The sequence below is a fragment of the Protopterus annectens genome, chromosome 9.part0, assembly GCF_019279795.1.
Source record: "Protopterus annectens isolate FY-2018-M chromosome 9.part0, PAN1.0, whole genome shotgun sequence".
NCBI lineage: Eukaryota > Metazoa > Chordata > Ceratodontiformes > Protopteridae > Protopterus > Protopterus annectens.
Genome location: NC_056743.1, coordinates 582,091,933 through 582,115,262, shown reverse-complemented (window position 1 = coordinate 582,115,262; position 23,330 = coordinate 582,091,933). Strand labels below are relative to the sequence as shown.

Below are 23,330 nucleotides of genomic sequence, written 5' to 3'. Positions count from 1 at the left end.
GAGCAGACTTGCTCAAAATATGCAATGAAGAAAGAGTTTGGAAGGGGCATGAACCATCTGTAATTGTGGGGAGAGCATGCACATAGAAAATAATCCTCTCTGCAGCTGCAGTAGTGATAACCCAAGTACTTTGCTGTACAACGGTCAGTTGGGCAGGGGTGGCAGGTCAGAGGCGAAGAAGGGAGAAAAACAAAAAAATTAAAAACAAATATTGAGTAGAAAGACATTCAAGTACTGCTGTACCAGACGGATCAGTGCTGTATAAGTAAGTGCTCATTCTCTCTAGGATTTCTTTATCTGGCTCATAAGTTAGACCCATTATCGTACAGGCCAAGCAGAGGAAGATGAGGAAAGTCAGTGGTAGTTTTGTGTCAGATATCATGTTGGAATTACATAGCAATGTCATGTATGATGAGAATACAAAGGCTGTTGTGTAGTCACAGATGGAAAACTGGTCCCAGCAGAATCCCAAGGTAAACTGCCTTCTTCCACTGGCTTCATCATACAGTCATGTGTTTTTAGGGATAAAATCTATGGAGTATATTAACTCTAATACTCTTTTGCTCAAGGGCCAAAGGATATACAAAATGGTTTCTACTCATTCTGATGTCCTCCCCCAAAAAGTTGGATCTCTGCTTGCTGTTCCATACCCTTACTTAAGTCTAGGCTGATTTGGCACCTGGTATTAAGCTGTTTAGGATGTCAAAATGTGTATGACTTGAACCACTTCAACAACATTCAAATGGAAAAGGAGCTGAGAAAACACAGCATTGACTTCTACTTCTTTACATAGACCACTTCTGTTCAAAGATCTGGCATTTTGGTTACAGTGTGAGTGCTGCTGGATTTCAGAATAAAGTATGCTTGACAGGTGTTGCCAGAAGGGAGATAATTGTTGAAGACTGACAGCCTAAGTGGGGATAATATGGAGCCTTGGGGACACCTTTGGAAAATGGGAATAAGCAGGAAAAAGTACAGTTGTGTACCTACCATAAATGTAGATGTTAGAGTGTGTTCACTGTTGCAGTCATTACAATTGGGTTATCCTGCTGGCAGGCTACCCGCAGTCGGCCCGAGTTCCAAAGTCTAGGTTTGGCGTCAGTTGCTGTCGCCTCCTCCCTGACGTCAGTGTGCCAGGGGTATAAAAGATGCAGCCAACGCCATTTTCTTCAGTTTTTCTTGCCCCAGATGTCAGGTGCCCCTAAAAGGGTAGGCTACATTATGCCAATAAGCATGCATACACAAAAACAACTTTTCCTTCATCTACAAGCAAATACACCACATTGGTTGTGTAGAATAGAGAAGTACAGATAAGTCTCAGCAAGGAAAAAGGGGATAGTGGGAGGGTAACCTGGACTGCAACAGTGAATGCACTCGAACATCTACATTTATGGTAGGTACACAACTGTACTATGTTCATCATGTTTCACTGTTGCAGTCATTACAATTGGGTTGAATCCCAAAGCTAAGGTTGGGAGGCTGGCTAAATAGGATTAGGAAAGGCTATTAGGCCCTGCAGAACTGCAGTGGCAAAGCCTGCCCTGGATTTAGAGTAGAGAGGTAAGTGATGGTGCTTTGTAAACTTATGCACAGAACTCCAAGTTGCAGCCTCTAAGATGTCTTTGGTTGGTACTCCTCTGAGGAAGGCTGCTGAAGTGGCTGCTGCTCTGGTTGAATGTGGCCTAATGCCCTTAGGCACTGATTTGCCATGCTGTGAATAGCAGAAACGAATGCAGTAGCCTATCCACTTTGAAATAGTCTGTTTAGAGATAGGCTTTCCTTGTGATCCTGCAGCATATGACACTAAACGTTCAGTCTTTCTGAAAGCTTTGGTTCTGTCCACGTAGAAGTGTAGCTGCCTGTGAATATCCAAAGAATGCAGAAGTCTCTCACTCTTATTCTGTGTTTGGGTAAAAGGTAGGCAAATTAATTGTTTGGTTAAGGGCCACACTGGACACTACCTTAGGCATAAACATAGGGTTTGTCCTTAGAGAAACCCTGTCAGGATGGAAAATGATAAAAGGTTCCACAGCCATGAGTGCCTGTAACTCTGAGACTCGTCTAGCGGAGGTTATTGCTAGGAGCAGAGCTGTTTTCCAGGATAAGAATTTTATATCAGCTGCAGAGGCTGGTTCAAACGGAGGCAGTGCGAGTTTTTCCAAGACATAGTTGAGGTCCCAAGCGGATATTGGTGCTCTCCTTGGGGGTCTTATATTTTTGGCCCCTCTGAGGTACTGCCTTAGCAATGGATGAGAAAAAATAGGTGGTTCTGTATTGTAATGAGCTGAAATGGCAGAGGCATGAATTTTAATTGATAAAAAGGAAAGGCCTTTATCCAGCATCTCAGTTAAGTATTGCAAAATCTGAGGAATATTTGGAACAGTTGTGTCAATACCTAGTGCCTGGTTCCAAGCACAGAATCTCTTCCATTTTTCTGCATAAGATTTTCTGGTGCTAGGCCTCCTGCCCTCCCAAAATAACATCCATCACTGCTTTAGAGAGAGGAGTGTCTTGAATGGCTACATTATCCGCCATGCTACCAGGTTTAAGGTCCTAAGTTGGCTGTGCAGTATCTGTCTTGTTGGGTCAATAAGTGAGGAATTTGAGGTAATGTCCAAGCTGGGCATTGAGACAAGCTCTTTAGGATTGGGTACCAGTGCTGGCGGGGCCAGTCTGGGGCAATCAGTATCATTTTTGGCTTCTCTTGTCTGACCTTGAGGAGTACCTTGGGGAGGATAGGCAGAGGAGGAAAGGCATATACTGTTAGGTTTTTCCAGCTGAAAGATAGAGCATCCACTTTCCATGCTTGCTTGTGATAAGTCCTTGTGCAGAATCTCTGTAGTTGGCAGTTGTGAGGGGAGGCAAATAGGTCTATGTCCGGGCATACCCAGTTCCTTGTTATCATGCTGAAGACTTGTGGATCCAATTTCCACTCGTGGGGATCCATTAGGTTTCTGCTTAGTTCATCTGGCAGAGTATTTATCCTTCCTGGAAGGAATTGTGCTTGCAGATGTACTTGGTAAGTCAGTGTTGTGTCCCACAAGTTCATGGCTAGTTTGCAGAGGGGGTAGGAATGCGTGCCCCCCTGCTTGTTTATGTACCACATGACTGTAGTACTGTCCATCTTTATCAGTAGTTGTCCTGGATGAAGTTAATCCTTGAAAGCTGTTAGGGCATTCTGAACAGCTAGCATCTCTTTTTGATTGATATATAGATGCATTTGACTTGCAGACCATGTGCCCTGAATACATCTTCCTGCCATATGGGCCCCCCAGGAATAATCTGATGCATATGTCGTCAATGTCTGCCTGGCTGTGGGTAAGGTGAATGGCTGTCCCGTGTTGAGGTGACAGGCTTTTGCCCACCATCGAAACTCCTGTTGCAGGCAGGGAATGAGGGTAATTATTGTTTCCAGGCTGTGGCAATGTTGAGTCCAAACACTTTTCAGATACCATTGAAGTTTCCTCATATGCAGTCTTGCATATGGAATTAGCAGTATGCAGGATGCCATGAAGCCCAAAGCTTGCAGAATTTTTCTTGCAGATAACTGGGTCTTTGTTGCCAACATTTTGAAATAAGTAGTCAGTTGTCTGTGTTTGTCTGGCGTGAGATAAGCCATCTGGGTAGTTGTATTTAAGCTTGCACCCAGGAATATTATCTCTTGAGAGGGTACGAGCTTAGATTTCTTTTTGTTTACTGTGTACCCTAGACCTGTTAGTAATCTTTTTACAAACGCCAGATGCTGTAGTAGGATGCCCTTGTTCTCTGCTTGAATAAGGCAGTCGTCCAAGTAAGGATATATTTGTATTCCTCTTTGTCTGCAAAATGCAATTATTGGTGCCAGGCATTTTGTGAAGACCCTGGGCGCAGTAGATAAGCCAAAGGGCAGTGCAGAGAATTGGTAATGCATTGAGCCAGCTATAAATCTGAGGTATCTTCTGCATGATTGTCTGATTGGGACATGCAGGTATGCCTCTTTTAGGTCTAAAGTCACAAGCCAAGCCTTCTTGCCCAGCATAGGTAGAAGCTGCTGCAGAGTTAACATTTTGAATTTTGGAATATCCAGGAATGTGTTTAGGATAGACAGGTCCAGTATTGGTCTCCAGGCCTTGTCCATTCTGGGTACCAAGAATAGCCTTGAGTAAAATCCTTGTCCCTGCTCTTGCTGTGGTACTTGCTGAATGGCTCTCATGTCCATGAGGGATGAAACTTGTTTTTGTGTCTCTGCCCATTGATTGCATGGCAGGTCTGGCATACCGTTTGGCCTTGGCAGGGTGTGAAAATGGAACCTGTAACCTTGCGATACGATATTTAAGACCCATTTGTCCTGGGTGATCATGTGCCAATTTTGTGAAAAAAGTGCTAGTTTCCCCCTCAAATGAGCTGCCAGAAGATAAGTGCTTGGTGCTGTCAGGGGGAAGTCATTGAGACTGTTTCCTGTATGGCTGTGATTTTTCCTCTCCACTTCTGGAGGTAGAAGCACCCCATTGTTTACACCTGTATGAGCCTTTGGGCTGTGATCTGCCTCTGGGGCGTCTGTATCTACCTCTTTGTGGCCTGTCTGACACTGGAAAGGACCAATTCTCTGCTAAATCTGGGAGGCTGTACCTGTAAGAAATCCTTCACTGTTTGCATAGATTTAGCTTTGTCCTCCATTTTCTTCAACACCTCTTCTGCTTTAACACCAAACAAGGTATCATGTTGTAATGGAGCATCTAATAGCTTTGTTTTAACATGATCGGGCAGATTCTGTTCTTTTAACCAAACATGCCTCCTAATGACAGAACCTGTAACTGCGGCCCTGCAGGAGGCCTCTAGAGAATCAAAACCACACTGCAAAGTATGCTTTCCCACTTGTTCAGCTGCATGCAATAAATCCTGCATTTCTTTGTTTTCTGCACATTCTGAATTTGTCAACATTTTCTGTTTAAGCTGTAACATAAGATATTGCTGATATTTAAGCATAAGAAAAGTACAGTTTTGTACCTACCATAAATGTAGATGTTCGAGTGCTAATACAGCTGCAGTAATCACAGATGGGTTTTCTGCCATCAGGCGGTCCCTCGGTCGGTCGAATTCCAAAGTCTTGGTCCGGCGTCGGCTGTCGTCGCTTACTCCTCTGACGTCAGTGAGGCCAGAGTATATAAGACACAGCCGACACCATGTTCTTCAGTCTTTCTTGCCCCAGATGTCAGGTGCCCCCAGAAGGAAGGCAATAGCTAAATAATGCTTACATACATGTATAAACAATGCAATATAATCTAAAATCAGTGGATGCAAGCAAATAAAACATAGCAGGATAACCCAGTCAGGTAGTATGAAGAGGTTGTTAGGCCCCATGCCTTTACCAAGTGGGGAAGGAGGGAGGGAAACCTGTACTGCAGCTGTATTAGCACTCGAACATCTACATTTATGGTAGGTACAAAACTGTACTATGTTCATCGTGCATACAGCTGCAGTAATCACAGATGGGTAGAATCCCAAAGCTATGCATAGGGTGGTAGGTACTAGGAGGAACTGGGTTGAGCCAGAATGCCCTGCAAAACAGCAGTGGCAAAGCCTGCTCTTGTTCTGGAATATAAAGGCAGGTGGTAGTGTTTTGTGAAGGTATGTACAGAACTCCAAGTGGCTGCCTCCAAAATATCTTTGGTAGGAACTCCTCTGAGGAAGGCTGTAGAGGTAGCTGTGGCCCTGGTGGAGTGAGATCTGATACCTGTAGGAACAGATTTCCCATCATAGAAATAACAAAACAGTATGCAGTGGCCAATCCACTTGGAAATAGTTTGTTTTGAAACTGGTTTCCCTTGAGCACCTACAGCATAGGACACAAAAAGTTGTTCTGATTTCCTGAAGGACTTTGTTCTGTCCAAATAATAACGTAGCTGCCTATGAATGTCTAAAGAGTGTAGCAGCCTTTCCCCTTTGTTTTGAGGATTGGGATAAAAGGTAGGTAAATGTATGGCTTGATTTAAGGCTACCCTGGATACCACTTTTGGCATAAATGATGGGTTGGTACGAAGGGAAACCCTGTCCTGATGGAAAATGAGGAAGGGCTGCACCGCCATGAGGGCCTGTAGTTCAGAAACCCTACGATCTGAAGTGATGGCCAGAAGGAAGGCTGTTTTCCAGGACAAATATTGCAAATCTGTTGAGGCAGCTGGTTCAAAAGGAGGCAATGTTAATTTTTCTAGTATGTAATTAAGATCCCAGGCTGGTATTGGTTGCTTCCTTGGAGGTCTTATATTCTTAGCCCCTCTGAGGAACTGTCGTAAGAGTGGGTGAGAAAATAAAGGAGGATCCGTGTTGAACTCTGCAGAAATGGCTGAGGCATGGATTTTTATGGAGGAAAATGAAAGTCCACTGTTCAGCAGCTCAGCTAGATACTGTAATACCTGAGGCAAGTTCAGTTTTCTAGGGTCCTGGCCTCTTTTCTCATTCCAAGAGCAAAACCGCTTCCATTTTGCGGAGTAAGCTTTTCTAGTAGATGGCCGTCTGGCTTCCAAAATGACATCCTGCACCTCCTTGGAGAGTAGGGTCTGTTGTGGTGTTAAGGAATTTTCCATGCAGCGATATTGAGTGTTTTCAGCTGACTGTGAAGAGTTTTGTAGCTGTGCTGGGTCAGCAGAAGAGGCATTAGAGGCAGGGACCAGGGAGGAGTATGTGTTAAGCTCCTCAGGAGTGGGTACCAGTGTTGCCTTGGCCAATCTGGAGCAATCAGTATCATCTTCGGTTTGTCTGTTCTTGCTTTCAAAAGCACCTTGGGCAGAAGAGGCAGAAGTGGGAATGCGTAAAGTGTCCATGCTGTCCAACTGAATAAGAGGGCGTCCACTCTCCAGGCCTTTGGATGAAAGGTCCTTGAACAAAACTTTTCCAATTGATGATTCCTGTGGGAGGCAAAAAGATCTATGTCTGGCCTCCCCCACGCTTGGATTATTTCTGTAAACACCTGAGGATGCAACTTCCACTCGTGTGGATCTGTCATATTTCTGCTTAGATTGTCTGCCAGTGTGTTTTCCAATCCTGGCAAGTACTGTGCTTGAAGTTCGATTTGTCTTTCCAGAGCCAAGTTCCAAAGAGTCATGGCTAGTCTGCACAAGGGGTATGAATGCGTTCCTCCTTGTTTGTTTATGTACCACATTACTGTGGTGTTGTCTGTTCTTATCAGTAATTGTCCTGGATGCAGGAAGTCCTTGAAAGCTGTAATTGCATTTATTACTGCTAGCATTTCTTTTTGATTGATGTGAAGGTGCTTTTCCTTTTGGGACCCTCTGCCCTGAATGCACCTGTCCTTCATGTGCGCCCCCCAGGCATAATCTGAGGCGTCTGTGGTTATGACTTGCTTTGCTTGAGGCTTGCAGAATGGGAGGCCTGTGTTTGCTTGACATGCTTGGGCCCACCATAGAAATTCCTTTTGCAAACATGGAATTATTGGTATTATTGTTTCCAAACTGTGACTGTGTTGAGACCATAGGTTTTTTAGGTACCACTGAAGTTTCCTCATATGCAGCTTTGAACATGGGATTAGAAGAATGCAAGATGCCATGAATCCCAGAGCCTGCAGGATTTTCCTTGCAGTAAGCCTGGTACTTTTTGCTAGTATTTTGAAGTACTGAGATAGTTGCCCCTGTTTTTCTGGGGTAAGATAGGCCATCTGGGTGTTTGTGTCCAAGTTGGCACCCAGGAAGGTTATTTTCTGAGATGGTGTTAGCCTTGATTTCTCTTTATTGATTGTATATCCCAGAGAAAGCAGTAACCGTGTCACATATGCCAGATGTTCCAGAAGTATGTGCTTGCTGTCCGCTTGGATCAGGCAGTCGTCCAGATAAGGGTAAATTTGTATCCCTTGAAGTCTGCAGTAGGCAATCACTGATGCCAGGCACTTTGTGAATACTCTGGGCGCAGTAGATAAGCCAAAGGGCAATGCAGAGAATTGATAGTGGATTGAACCTGCAAGAAATCTGAGGTATCTTCTGCAGTTTTGTCTGATTGGGACATGCAGGTATGCCTCCTTGAGGTCCAATGTTACCAGCCAAAACTCCTTGCCCAGCATGGGAAGAAGCTGCTGTAATGTGAGCATCTTGAATTTTAGTGCAGTAGAAATGTGTTTAGGATGGATAAGTCCAAAATGGGTCTCCAGTCGGTTCCTTTCCTTGGTACCAGAAAAAGTCTTGAATAAAAACCTTGACCTTGTTGGTGCGTAGGTACCTCTTGAATAGCTCTCATGCCTATGAGCTTTGAAATTTGCAGTTGTGCCTCTGCCCTTTGATTTTGTGGCAGGTTTGGCATGCCTCTCATTTTTGGAAGAGTGTGAAATTGAAATTTGTAGCCTCTGTTTATAATGTCCCATATCCATTTGTCTGTTGTGACAATATGCCAATTGCTTGCAAATAATGCTAGTTTCCCTCCCAAAGGTGCTGCCAGCTGAGACATGCTTGGCATGGAAATGAGGGAGTCATTGGGTTTGCTTCCTGTATTGTTGTGCACTGTCTTCGCCACCTCTTGGTGCTGGAGTTTGCCATTGTCTGCCTCTATATGATCCTTGTGATTGCCCTCTGCCCCTTGTGCGTCTGTATCTACCTCTTTGGGGCTTGTCAGTGACTGGAAAGGACCAGTTTTTTGAAGGCCAATTTCTGCTAAAACGTGGCGGTTGGACCTGTAAGAAAGCTTTGACAGTTTGCATAGATTTGGCTTTTTCTTCCATTTTCCGTAGTATCTCCTCAGCATTAGTACCAAATAGTACATCCTTTTGTAAAGGAGCATCTAGAAGTTTAGCTTTCACATGATTAGGCAAGTTTTGTTCCCTAAGCCAGGCATGTCTGCGAATGACTGATCCTGTAGCAGCCGCTCTACTGGAAGCCTCTAGGGCATCATAACCACATTGTAAAGTGTGTTTGCCCACTTGTTCTACACTATGCATCATATCCTGTAATTCCTTTAAATCTGGTTGTTCAGGTTGAGACATTTTGTTCCTTAATTGTGATAACCGGAACTGTTGATATTTAATCATATGAAACTGACAGTTTAAGGCCCTCATGGCTAGGGTGGCCAAGGTATATACCTTTTTACCCCACCTTTCTAAAGATCTGGATTCCCTTTCTGCAGGAAGTGGATTCTTGGCAGTGGAGGCCTTTAATCCCTTGGGGCCTTGTGAAATGGTTTCAGGGTCAGCATTATGGCCTTTGAAGAGAAATTGGTGAGAGCTGGGTACTCTGTAATACCTATCAGGTTTTACTGGTGCAGGAGGCAGAGAATCAGGGTTAAGACAAGCCTCCGAATAGACATCATCCAGTATGTCCAAAACAGGGGGTATAGCCAGAGGTCTGTGTTGAGGTAACCAAAGAAATTCCCTAAGTCTTTTCTTAGAATCTGAAAAGTCTTGGCCTTCCCAATGAAGGTGTTCCCTCAAGGTGTGCAAGGTTTCCCCAAAGGAAAAATCCTCAGGAGGGGATACAGAAGGAATGGACTGTTCTGCATCCGAATCCTCAAAAGGGGAGTAAGAGTGTTCCTCTGCATCAGAATGTTCTGATAAAATGGATCCCTGATCAGAAGAGGGAGATTCTTCCTCCTCTCTGGGTCTCTTGTTAGGAGGGAGCGGAGAACCTCTGATAAGAGTAATTAAATCCTCAGCCATTTTAAGCATCTGTTTTTTAGGCATGAGTCCAGGAGATGGGCCCTGTGCAACAGGCCTCGTGGGATGCCTGGCTGCTTTGGATTTAGTAAAGGCCTTAATTGAAAAAGAAGATGAGGGCCTAAATACACCATGGGTGGAGGTGGACCTGTCCACATTAGTAGGCTCGACATTAGCAGGGGCTTCGGTTGTAGTCTGGGAAAGGGCCGAGGACCCAGCGGTCTCGGGTACAGAGGACACCGCCAAAGGAGTGTCGTCGGTAGTCAGGGACTGCAAAGGCGTCTCGCTGAGAACCGGACCACGTGTAGCCTGTTTTGGCGTGGTGTCGGTCCTTTTCCTTGCGTTTTTTGGACAAAATGGTAGTCGGAGTGTCCGACGACATTTTATAATCAAAAGCTTTACCAAAGTAGTGTTGGGCGAACTCCGCCCGACGCTTAATAGTGCGTTTATTGAAGGTAGCGCAAAAGCGACAGCCCGAGACGTCGTGGTCTGGGCCCAAACAAGGTATGCAGAGGGAATGAAATCCTTATGCGGTATTTGCTTCCCACAAGAAATACAATTATTAACTTTTTCTGACATCGATCTGAGGCAAGAAAAGTTTCCCCAACGGGGTACTTAGCTTTAATGAAGACTTCGGTTTCCAATTTTTTCGTAATTCAGGAGCTGGCCGACCGGCACTTGCGAACTGCTTCTGCTTCTGGCACCGCGCAGCAAAAAAGACTGAAGAACATGGTGCCGGCTGTGTCTTATATACTCTGGCCTCACTGACGTCAGAGTAGTAAGCGACGACAGCCGACGCCGGACCAAGACTTTGGAATTCGGCCGACAGAGGGACCCCCTGACGGCAGAAAACCCATCTGTGATTACTGCAGCTGTATGCACGATGAACATCTGACAATTTAAAGCTCTTACAGCCAAGGTAGCAAAAGTATAAAACTTTTTCGCCCATCTGTCCAGGGCCCTTGAATCCCTATCAGAGGGGATATGGTTTTTTTGCAGTGGAAGCCTTGACCCCCTTGGGACCCTGAGAAATAGTTTCTGGGTCAGCAGCAGGGTTTTTGTAAAGAAATTTATGAGAATCAGGAACCCTGTAGTATCTGTCTGGCTTAACAGGAGCTGGTGGTAAAGAGTCAGGAGATAGACCGGACTCTGAAAATACATCATCTACAATGTCTAAAATAGGAGTAATAGCAAGGGGCCTGTGCTGGGGTAATAAAAGGAAGTCTCTGAGCCTTTTCTTGGATTCTGAGTAATCTTGACTCTCCCAATGGAAATGCTCCCTCACAGTATGCAGGGTCTCCCCAAAAGAATAATCCTCAGGAGGTGAGGCTGAAGAGATAGATTCTTCAGCATTAGAATCCTCATAGGGAGGAAGGGAATATTCCTGTTCAGAAGAGGAATCAGAAGAAATGGAAACCTGATCTGAAGATTCATATTCTATCTCTTGCCTAGACCTCTTATCAAGAGGGGGATGGGAACCCCTGATCAAAGTAATTAGGTCTTCGGCCATTTTAAGCATCTGATTTTTAGGCATGGAGGCCTGTCCAGGAGAATGCTGTACTTGTTTCTTTGTCTTTAGAGCTGCTTTAGTCTTTGCCTTTGAAGCTGAAGATGGCTTTATATATAACTGTGCAGGCCTGAAAACACCCTCAGAAGCCGATGCCTGCTCAGCGGCTCCAGACCCATCTGAGGGAATAGTTTCCGAGTGTCCAATACCTTGAGTTTCCAGTGGCCTAATCGGCTCCACGTGGGAGTTGGAAGCGGCCTGTGGCTCTGAGGTAGTGGGCATCAGGGGCTGGGAAAGCGGGTCTACTTCTAAAGACCGAACCAACGATTCCCCGACACAGAAATCACCGACGCCAGAAAACCGACAACACACAAACCCGACAACGCGAAACACCGAACACCATAACACCGACACACTACACGTAAACAACACAGTACACTACAACACATATCCACTAGCCCTAACCCAAACCCTAACCCTAAGGTCCGACACTACCGCACACTCTCCCTACCTGCACCCTAACCCTAACTCACTTACACACCCCAAACCCCAAGCTCCAACACTACCGCACTCTCCCTACCTGCACCCTAACCCTAACTCACTTACACCCGAACCCCAAGCTCCGACACTACCGCACTCTCCCTACCTGCACCCTAACCCTAACTCACTTACACACCCCGAACCCCAAGCTCCGACACTACCGCACACTCACCTATCACACACCCTAACCCTACATCCCTGAGTATTGCACACTTACCTGTCCGCTCCCTACTCCTAAATCCCTCACTATCGCATACTTACCAGGTCGCGCTTACACATTCCCCTTGTCGGTCTTCCGTCTGTCGGGATTCGAGCGTGTCGGTCAACTGCGTTGTCGGTCGTTTCGTGTCGGTGATTTCACTGTCGGCGAATCGGCGTTTCGGTCATTAGAAGTAGACCCGGGAAAGCACCTCACTGAGAACCAGCGAACCGGCAACAGGCCTAACGGAAGCCTCGTCGTCGGTTTTGGACCTCGGATGCCTGTCCTTTTCTTTTTCTTTGCGCTTTTTATAAACTCCGGTAGTCTGCTGTTCTGATGGCATTATATAATTGAATCTTCTGCCAAAGTAATGTAATGCAAAATCGTACCGACGCTTAATAGTGCAGTGGTTAAATCTAGCACAAAACCGACAATTAGCAACGTCATGGTCAGGGCCTAGGCAAGGAATACAGTAAGAATGAAAATCCTTATAAGGTATTTGCTTCCCACAAGAAATACAATTATTAACTTTTTCTGACATCGGTCTGGAGCAAGAAAAAAAGTTTCCTCAATGGGGTACTTAGCTTTAATGAAGACTTCGGATCTGAAATTCGAATTTGAAAATCTCAGGAGTCGGCTGACCGGCATTTGCGAACTGCTTTTGCTTCAGGCACCGCACGGCAAGAAAGACTGAAGAAAATTGCGTCGGCTACATCTTTTATACCCCTGGCGCACTGACGTCAGGGAGGAGGTGACAGCAACCGACGCCGGACCTAGACTTTGGAACTCGGGCCGACTGCAGGTAGCCTGCCAGCAGGATAACCCAACTGTAATGACTGCAACAGTGAAACACGATGAACATCTGTTGGCTACGTTTGACTTTGAAGGTACTACTAGAAGGGAAGTTAATGAACCTGCCATAGCAAATTCTTGCTTATACCAGTAGCTAGTGCGAGTTGGGCAGTACAGTGGGGTCTAGAAGGTCAAAGATGCTGGTTAGGACTACGAATACAGAGCCAGTCAGACTGTATTGTCCATGTTTACGGGAATACCATCAGTAAAACTATGTAATGTAACTACACTAATGTGCACTTTTTCCTGACAGGTAGCAATGCTGGTGACTTGACAGCATGGACTATTTTTTAAAGCAGTTGGCCAATTGTAGGTAAACTAATGTTTTAAGTAGCTTGCCAAGTACAGAGAGGATGGAGACTGGCTAAGATATGGGGATTTTTGCAATATGTCCAATGACTGCTTGTTTCTGTATGTCATGTATGGAGATACTATAGAAGCAGAGGTTGTAGTTGTGGAGCACAGGGGTGGTTATGGAGTTTCTGCACAAGACCATCATACTGGGAAGGAGGCCATTAGACTCAGATGGGGAATCAGTGGGCTCTTGATGTAGTAAATCTTCAATATCTTTCCTTTATAGTTTGGAGATAAGAGGTGGGAGAATTGGTAGTGGTGTGAGGGAGACGTGTGAATTTCTTTTGGGAAGTAATTTGGCATGAAATGCTCCATGGGGGGTTTGCTGTAAAGATCATCTCTCTTATTCTTGTTGAGCAAATATCTTGTAATGTTATTTACTAACATCAAGAACTATCCAGGCTATTTAACCGTAGCTATTTATTAGAACTGGAAAAAATTGATTTATGCCATCTAATAGCTTTTTGTGTTAGCCAAAAAATAAGATAACCAGCTAAACTGACTATACGGCAAAATTAAAACAGAAAAACAATGAATCAAAAAGACTGACCGTCTCACAAAATAATAAATTTATTTAAAAAACTTGAGTACAAGACTCCTTCTCAATGTGTTTTGTGTTATATCTGAAAGGAATGTGACTCTTTTGTATGTCTGTTGAGATTTTTTTTCCAGTTGGGTCATGCAGAATGTCTCTGGTAGTTCAGCATTTGAATGAAACTGGCAGAGCTGTAGCTGGCTCATCTATCCCCCTAGTGCTGCTCCCTTATCTAGTGCCCCTCAACTTTAAGCTGGGGAGTAAAAAAGATGTTTACCTTTAGACTTTTACTTAAAAAAAACTACAGTAACTTGCTTGTTACATTTGAAAACTGGAAACTGGTTGAATAGTCTGGATATAAGTGGGTATGGCATAATAGTTCAGGTCTTCACCTCACAGACATACGGTACAGGCTTTGATTCTGATCTTGGTTATTGGCTAGGCTTATAATGGCCCTTTGTGGTAGTTAGCCTAGCATTCACCTATAAAACTGTATCTAAGAAACACCTGGTCATCTTAATGTTAGTTTACTTATCTGTTTTAAGTCCCAAACTGGCCCTAAACTGTAACAAAAATTAAAAAGAGAAGAATTTTATTTTCAGCTGTGTTTTTCATCTTCTTTCAGCTTTTCCCCAGTTAGGGGTTGCCACAGCGGATCACCTGTCTGCTCATGATTGGCAGTGGAGTTTTACGGTGTCGAGTTGCCAGCCCGGTGCCCAGCCCGGTGCCCAACCTTCCACAGAAGACACACACACGCACACACTTATGCCTAGGGCCAATTTAGAGTGTCCAATCCACCTACATCTTTGGGATGTGGGAGAAACCGGAGCACCCGGAGGAAACCCACGTGACCACAGGGAGGACATGCAGACTCCACACAGAAGGCACCCCAGCCAAGGATCGAACTGGAGAACCTCTTGCTGTGAGGCAGCAACGCTAACCGCTGCACCACTGTGGCCGCCCTTATTTTCAGCTGTGCTGACAACAGGAAATATTCCCATACCTAAAGACTACAAAAGTTTTGAGTTTCTTTTTATACATTTTATTACAGAAAATAAGGTATGCAAATGCAATATGACTAATTCAATATGCCTCTGAATTGCAGGGTGGATTTATCATAGTGATACTGAAAACCATTAACAATCAGAAGTGGAACAATATGGTCTAAAATTCCTGAAACTACTAGCAAGCACTGCAAAAATGCACAATGTGAGATGAAACTTAGTATGTACACTATAAGGTTGCAAGCCATAAGTTGAACAGGCACGTATAATAATATTGTGCTATTACCTGCAAGAAAGGAAACATGGCAACTCTGGGATGAGCTCAAAGCTGCAGTGAGTTAGGGCTTCTGCTCTTGCTCTGCTGTTTTGCAAAAACTGCTGTGCGACTACAAAAGATAAGTACTTATTTTCAACTGTTCTCTGCACTTCTGATCAACTAAAGCAATATTTGCTGCATATCTGTTTAAACCATGCAACTGTTTTTTAGGCTTAATAAATTCAATACTTACCTCTGTTCTGATCTTGGGACTCCTACCCACCTAGCTTCTTGACCTTGAATGAACTTCTATCTCCTCACTTTCTACTTTCAAAAAAAAAAGTGCCTGCTCCTATTTCATTTTGCTGCTTGTGCTTAGGAGTTCAACAGCATTTAGTTTGGTGCATTTGTTACTGCTTGTTGGTAGCCTTATTAAATTGATGACAGTATTCTACGGAACTGCTGCTTTGTTTTTACTGCTGTGATTGTGAGCTAATGTATCACATTTGCACCGTTTTAAAGCAATTTACTGATTAACTGCATTAATTACTGTTTAACTGTATTTCATTGCTATTTATTGCAATTCATTACTGTTTAACTGCATTTTACTGCATTTCATTACTGTTTAACTGTATTTTTTCATACTGTGAGTTCTATTTTTCTTTAAGTGGTTAATCTGTGCTTTTCTGTGAATTTTACTGTGTTCTTGTCTCAACCCTTAAATTGTGTAGCATAGTCTGATACAGGACTTGCAGCACTGTTTTTAACCCATTGTGAGGTATTCCAGTTACAAATTTTCCCTTAGTAGCACTTGTGTGATCACCTAGTAGTACTACTCTTATACCTTCCACCCTTTACCCTCTTAGATCTCGGGCCTCCCTCCCTCAGTTTCTGACAAATATGGATGGACAATTTCCTATGTTTTCTCCTGTCAGTCTGGTTAATATGGGCATCCTGAGACAGTGTAGCAACTGCACAAAACCAAAGATGTCTAGGCTATTAAAATGAAGAAATACAGCAAAAGCAAGAACAATGTAAAAGACAAAGCACTTCTTCACAACATAAGCAACTTTATTAGCGAACAAAGCTTTCAGACTTCAAGTCCTCCCTCGGTGTTTCAAATCAATTAACAAACAGACTCTACTTAGGTACATATAAATTTATTGACTCCCGAACCCCTTAACTTTTACTGAAAAACAAATGCCTCATATAAAGCAAATTCTTCTTTGGGTTACAACATGCTTGAAATTGGTCTGGTAAGAAAGAACTCATGTTTACTTCATTGTCCTTAAGACCAGAATCAAATTACTTAAAATCATAAAGGAGGAAATTTGTTGACTACTACTTCAACTGCAATACGAATGAGCAATGAGCACCACATTTTCTTTGGATTTTTGTCAGCACTACTCATCATAAAATGCAGAGCTTCCAATTCTCTGGCCAGTTTCCATGAGCATCAGCAGGTTGGCAGCAGCAGCAGCATATAAAATGTAACCAAAATATGCAGCTGCAGAGATGGTGGTTCAGTTTCAGTGGCAACGGAGATGATAACATAGGATTTGAGAGAGAAAGTTCTACAACTAGATCATTCGATATGAGATCTAGACCTTCACTAGCACATTCATGGTTGCTGAAGTACCAGAAGCAGGAACCTAGCATGTTACTGAAGCAATGGGTCATCTCAGAGGAGAAAACACCAGAAACCCACATAGGTTCATAGGTTAGTACTAGCCTAGCCATAACAACTCCCTGGCTATTTCTTCCCACAATATTTACTTCCCTGGATCCCTGTCTAGCAGGGAGCCTGAAGTGATCCCTGGGCTGAATTTCCCGTCTCCCATCCAATCATCAATGAAAATAACGTGAAAAATTACCCAGAAGGACAAATCAATATTATCTCTGATTGACAAAAAACACCTCTGCCTTGTAACTCTTACCTCTGGCATGACCACTGAAATGAAAGAGAAAAGGGGCAGGTGTATAAGGACTGCTCTGACAAGTGCCTTCCCAGGGTATCTTAAGCTCTTTTTCAGAACCAGTTAGGCATTTTCTTCTGCAAAGATGTCCCACCTGGGTACACAAAATTAAGATGATCCAAGTCCTCAGGATTCAACTGCCACTAGAGGTCTATCATCAGTAAAGTACAGTTTCCATTTTTCAGTATAAGATTTTCTAGTACTAGGCCTCCTTGCCTCCAAAATGACATCCGATACTTGTTTACTGAGGGGTGGTAATGGAGAGGTCAAGCAATTAGCCAGGCTGCCAGGTTCAGGGTTTGAAGGTAGGGATGCAGAATCTGGACCTCCTGCTGGGACAGCAGGGTAAGGGTCTGAGGCAGGTGCCATGGTGCCAGCAGTGAAACACTGCGCAAGAGGGGGTACCAATGTTGGCGTGGCCAGTCTGGTGCAGTCAGTATCGTCCTTGGTTTGTCCTGTTTGATCTTTAGTAGTACTTTGGGAAGGAGAGGCAGAGGACGAAAGGCATAAACTGATAGAGAATGCAGGAGGCCATGAACCCAAATGCTTGCAGTATTTGCATTGCAGACAGCGGGGTTTTGTGGCCATTAGTTTGAAGTAAGCTGTCAAATGAATTTGTTTCTCTGGCGTGAGGAAAGCCATCTGGGAAGTTATGTTCAAGCTTGCTCCCAGGAATATAATTTGTTGACAGGGTACAAGATGTGATTTCTTTTCATTTATGGTGTACCCCAGACTAGTTAGCAGCTTTTGTACAAACGCCAGATGATTCAAAAGTATGTCCTGGCTTTCTGCCTGAATTAAACAATGGTCTAGATATGGGTATATGTGAATATTTCTTTGCCTGCAAAATGCAATGACTGGAGATAGGCACTTTGTGAACACCCTGGGTGCAGTAGATAAGCCAAAGGGCAGTGAAGATAACTGATGCATGTAGCCTGCTTTGAAGTGTAGGGATCTTCTGCAAGATTCCCTGATTGGGATCTGCAGATAGGCTTCCTTTAAATCCAGTGTTGTCAACCAGGCATCCTTGCCTAGCATTGGAAGCAACTGGTGAAGAGTTAGCATCTTGAAATTTGGGATCACCAGAAAGGTGTTTAGGATAGAAAGGTCCAGGATAGGATGCCATGAGTTGTCTTTTCTGGGTACCAGGAAAAGTCTTGAGTAGAAACCTTGCCCCTTTTCCTCTTTTGGTACAGTTTGAATAGCCCTTATGCTTAAGAGAGAGAGTACTTGCTTTGAGCCTCTGCCCACTGATTTGGGGGTAGATCTGGCTAAATGTTTGGGGTCGGTAACGTGTGGAAGTGAAATCTGTATCCTTGGGAAACTATATTTAAAACCCACTTGTCCTGGGTAATAAGTTCCCAGTTTTTTTGTCTGCAGAGCAATCTTTCCCCCCTAAAGGAGCAGTCAGTTGAGAAGGGCTTGGAAGTTTTAAAGTTAAGTCACTGAGACAGTTTACCATAGGGGGGAGTCTTACTACTCCATGATTTGGAAGTGGGACCCCCCACTGCTTAGTCCTGTGAGTACCTTGGGACTGAAGCCTGGATGTTCTGCTAGTTTGTTTGGACTGAGAAGGCCTGGAAGAGGCAGGAAAGGAACAATTCTTAGAGGGCCAATGCCTACTAAATCTTGGAGGCTGTACCTGTAAGAAATCTTTAACAGTTTGCATAAATTTAGCTTTTTCCTCCATCTTTTTAAGTACTTCTTCTGCTTTGTTGCCAAACAGGCGGTCCTGATTTAAGGGGGCATCCAGCAATTTAGCTTTAACATGATCTGGCAAAGATTGCTCCTTAAGCCAAGCATTCCTTCTAAGTACAGACCCAGTGACAGCAGCCCTGCAAGATGCCTCTAGTGAATCAAAACCACATTGCAAAGTATGTTTTCCAACTTGTTCAGCACAATGCATTAAATCCTGTAAATCCTCATTTTCAACACAGTCGGGAATCAACATAATTTTCTGTTTAAGCAATCAAATAATATGCTGTTGATACTTTAACATATGAAACTGGCAGTTTAAGGCCCTAATGGCCAAGGTTGTAAAAAAGTGTATACCTTCCTACCCCATCTATCCAGATCCCTGAAATCTCTATCAGAGGGGGTAAGATTTTTGGCAGTAGTAGCCTTAATACCCTTGGGTCCCTGTGAAATGGTCTCAGGATCCGCAGTAGGATTTTTAAAAAGGAACTTGTGAGAGTCAGGAACCCTGTAATATCTATCAGGTTTTCTGGGAGCAGGACGTAAAAAATCAGGGGCCAAGCTAGATTCCGAAAAGGCATCAACAATGTCTAGTACAGGAGGTATAGCTAAAGGCCTGTGTTGGGGCAGGAGTAAGAAATCCCTAAGCCTCCTTTTAGAATCAGAGTAATCTTGGCTTTCCCAGCAGAAATGCTCCCCAAGAGTATGCAAGGTTTCACCAAAAGAGAAATCGTCTGGAGGGGAAGCAGAGGGAATAGAGTCCTCTGCATCAGAATCCTCATAGTTAGATATGGGTAAATCCTGGTCATCAGAGGAAACAAAATTTCAGAATCCTGATCAGAAGTAACATAGGCAAATTCAGTCCTAGGTCTCTTAGAGGGGGAAGGTTGGCTTCCCCTGATTAAAGTAATAAGGTCTTCAGCCATTCTTATAATTTGTTTTTTAGGCACAGAGGCCTGACCATGCGGTCTGGGCGTCAGTTTTCTAGGCATAGTTCGAGTTTTAGGCCTTGAAGAAGAAGATGGCGTCTGTTTAATGTGCAAGTCAGTAGGCCTGAATACACCCTCAGAAGCCGGTGCCTGCACAGCTGCTCCGGACCCAAATAAGGCACAAAACAGACAGCGAGGTACGTCGTGGTCAGGGCCTAGGCAAGGAATACAGTACAAATGAAAATCTTTATGAGGTATTTGCTTTCCACAAGAAATACAATTATTGACTTTTACTGATATTGGTTTGGAGCAAGAAAAAGTTTCCCCAATGGGGTACTTAGCTTTAGTTGAAGAATTCGGTTCTGAAACTTGAAAACAAAAATTTCAGGAGTCGACCGACTGGCACTTGCGAACTGCTTCTGCTTCGGGCACCACATGACAAGAAAGACTGATATAATGGCGTCGGCTGCATGCTTTATACCCCTGACTACCTAACGTCATGGAAGATGAGACAGCAACCGATGCAGGATCCAAGAATTTGATAATCAGGCCGACTGAGGGCTACTGCAAGCAGATAACCCAAATGTGAGGACTGCAACAGTGAAACATGAAGAACATCCTGCTAAACAAGCTCTCCTGTTATGCTCTTCTGTTCTGCTCTCCTGTAAGATGCACCACAACCACCACCAACATGATCTCACAAATAAGCCCAGGGTTCCATAAAGACACTGCTGTCCTGTACTTCTGGCAAGACTAAGCATCTTGTTTCTTTACATACGATATTGACATGTTGCTGTCTGACAGGGTCCATGTCACCTTACCAAAGGAATCCACACAGATTCTCTTTCTGCATCACAGCTCACTTAGTAAATGACTACACACATCAAATGCCCCACATCTAGCTATAAAAGAACCACAGACATCAAAGATCCCTCTTACCAAATGGCCACACACATTGATTAAAACACACAAAAAATAAATAAATAAGTACTTCTTTATGGGCAAGCACCATGTACCCAGCCCTCACATTACTGCTACTGATATATACCAACTTCAAAATCACATGGGGATGAAAAAAGGAACGTTTGGCCACAAGCAAAAACACATTGTTCAGTGACCTGTAACTTAATTACCAACAACACTTGACAAATAATAAGATGGACTTTATCATGAAGACTCACTGATCAAGTCTCATGACAAGGTGTCCTTTCCTTTTAGAGTCTACTTGAACAACACATTTGGAAAAGCACTCTTTAGAAAGCTTCTTTAGGGTGACCTGTAGCTCAGACTCCTTAGAGATATGTGTTTCTGCCAGGTTCTACTAACATTCTTCCTAAAATAGCCTGAATTATGGCCATGTGACCAATGGAATCATGTCCCGATTACACAAATTCCTGACACAGAGCTGCATCCTCCTCATGTGTAATCTTGCAACTCTCACCATAAGAACGCTTGTTGACATATGATTCAGACTCCTAAAGAATTTCCTGACTGTATACCTTCAAGTAACCATCCACTGAAATCATGTCAACATGCTCCAAATTCTGCCATTGGTGATGTAGATCGGAGTGTGTTCTGTACCTTTAAGAGCCATTCCAGGCTATGGGCACGTGCATATAAGTACTGAACACATGCAAGCAAGACTGCCATTTTGAGTGAAAGCATGTACATGTGTAGCAATCAGCTAATTCGTTTAGGTTTTATGTTCCAATCATACAGCCTGATGTGTTTGTGTGCAATAAACAACTTAAACGAACACCCAAGCCTCATTGTCTTATTTGAATGCAGAAGACAAGTGACATGGTGTCAGAATGGGATGTGAAGTCATAACCATGAGGCAAACCGTCAGTAATGGAGGAATATACATGAGTGAATCATCTGAAGCTCATATGACTCACAAACAGGTAAGAAAGATAATTCCAGGTACTAAAACTCATTTAAATGATTTTTTATGTAACAAATATAAGACAAAGCATTTAAAATGTTCAAAACAAATTTCTAATTAAATGAAATGTTCAAAACTGCGACATATTGAGAAAAATACTCAAAATTCTTACAAACATGCTTAAAATAACTTCCGAATCGCATAAAATGAATAAAAAAAAGGTAAAACGACCATATTTTTTCACCACGTGCTTCTTTTTCATATTAACTAAAGCTATTCAAAGTATCCGAAGTGTGCAAGTGTTGGCAAGTGTATGCAGTATTACAGTACAGTTCTTTCGCAGAATACAGTTATTTTGAAGAGACTGTTGTGCAGCTGAATAATTTTCAAGTACCTGGTGTAAGTCTGAACACAATTACAAAGGACAGGTTGATATTACTGTTTGTTTGCATGGCAGAAGGATTTCACAAACCTGGTCCACTTGCTTTTGATAATAATACTGCAGAAAATTGGAGTGTGTTTGAGCAAGAATACATTATTTTCATAAAGGCTGCTTTTTCTGACAAAGACGTACATACAAAGACATTTATTCTGCTTAATCTAGCTGCTTCAGAAGCCATTGAAAGGGAGCTTTCATTTGTGTATATACCTGCCGTGTATGTGGGGGAGGGGGAAGACCACCATATTGTGATACTGGCTGAAATGCGGGAAGATCCTGAGTACTTAAAATGTAAATTTAGAGAAATGTGCAATCCCCAAACAAATATTACAATGGAAAGGCATATATTTTACACAAGAGATCAAAAGCCTGGTGAAACCTTTGCAGCATATATAACTGACGAGAAATGAGGCAAAAACTTGCAGATTTGGTGATCTGAGAGATGAGCTGATAAAAGACAGGCTTGCATGTGGTATTAAAGATGATGCAGTGAGAAAGATTTTGCTTCAAGACAGTGACTTAACTTTGAATAAGGCCATAGAGATTTGTTAGATATACAAGCTTACAGAAAAGCATGCTTGCAGTGCCTTCCAGTGCTAATGTTGACAGTATGCAGCACGAGGTTAAGTGAGACTGGTCTAAGGGTCTGGTTGCTTCAGCAGCTAAAGTGAAACCCAGGCCATACTCGGTAAAGCAGATGTCTGACGCAGTAAAACCTGTGACAAGCCTCATAGTCAACTGTCATAACTGTGGAGGTAGCCATGAACCGAAACGAAAGAAGTGCTTAGCCTTTGATCGGCAATGTCACAGATGTAAAATGTGGAATCATTTCAAAGGCTCTGTAAATCTAAAGAGGCCCTACTTTTTATGTTGATGGCGTGTCTGTGCTTGGTGAAACAGTCAGTGCAGTAGATCTGTGGGCAAAGAGTGAAGTGTTTTGTACTGTTCTGATTAATGGGAGACTTGTAGAGTTCAAAGCCGATACTGGTTAAAAGTGCAATGTTATGTCAGCAGATGTGTTTGCTAGAGCAAAAGCTGGTAAGAAACTTGATTTGGCAAAGTGTGCAAAGCTTGTTCCTTATGGTGGTGAAGAAATTCAAACTGAAGGCTCCAATATATATACCCCTGGCGCACTGACGTCAGGGAAGAAGCGACAACAATCGACGCCGGACCAAGACTTTGGAATTCCGTCCGACTGCGGAACCGCCTGACGACAGGATAACCCAAGTGTGATGACTGCAGCAGGGTAACACGATGAACATCTTGATTTGGCAAAGTGTGCGAAGCTTGTTCCTTATGGTGGTGAAGAAAGTCAAACCGAAGGCTCAGTAATGCACATGTACAGTCATTATTAGGCCTCAAGGACAGTTTGAAACTGGGAATGCTTTCATTTAATAAAGAAGTCAACCACATATGCATGTGTAGCAAAGAAAATTTAGCAAAAACTATTTTCTAACTATGCTGCTATTTTCAAAGACAAACGAGGCAAACTCCCAGTTATGTACTCCATGAAGTTAGATCACGAGGTAAG

The 23,330-nt window shown here is 43.4% G+C and overlaps 1 protein-coding gene across 3 annotated transcripts in view; it reads right to left on the bottom strand.

Moving 5' to 3' along the window:
- Positions 1 to 23,330, bottom strand: part of ENTPD4 (ectonucleoside triphosphate diphosphohydrolase 4) — a 203,254-nt gene that overhangs the window by 141,173 nt on the left and 38,751 nt on the right. The window contains exon 2 of one of the 3 annotated variants that reach the window (XM_044083117.1): positions 14,906 to 15,005. The exons of the other annotated variants lie outside the window; for them this stretch is intronic. Coding sequence (XP_043939052.1) covers positions 14,906 to 14,923 — 18 coding nt within the window. The 5' untranslated portion in view covers positions 14,924 to 15,005. The remainder of the gene's footprint in view (positions 1 to 14,905; positions 15,006 to 23,330) is intronic. 3 annotated transcript variants of the gene reach the window in all.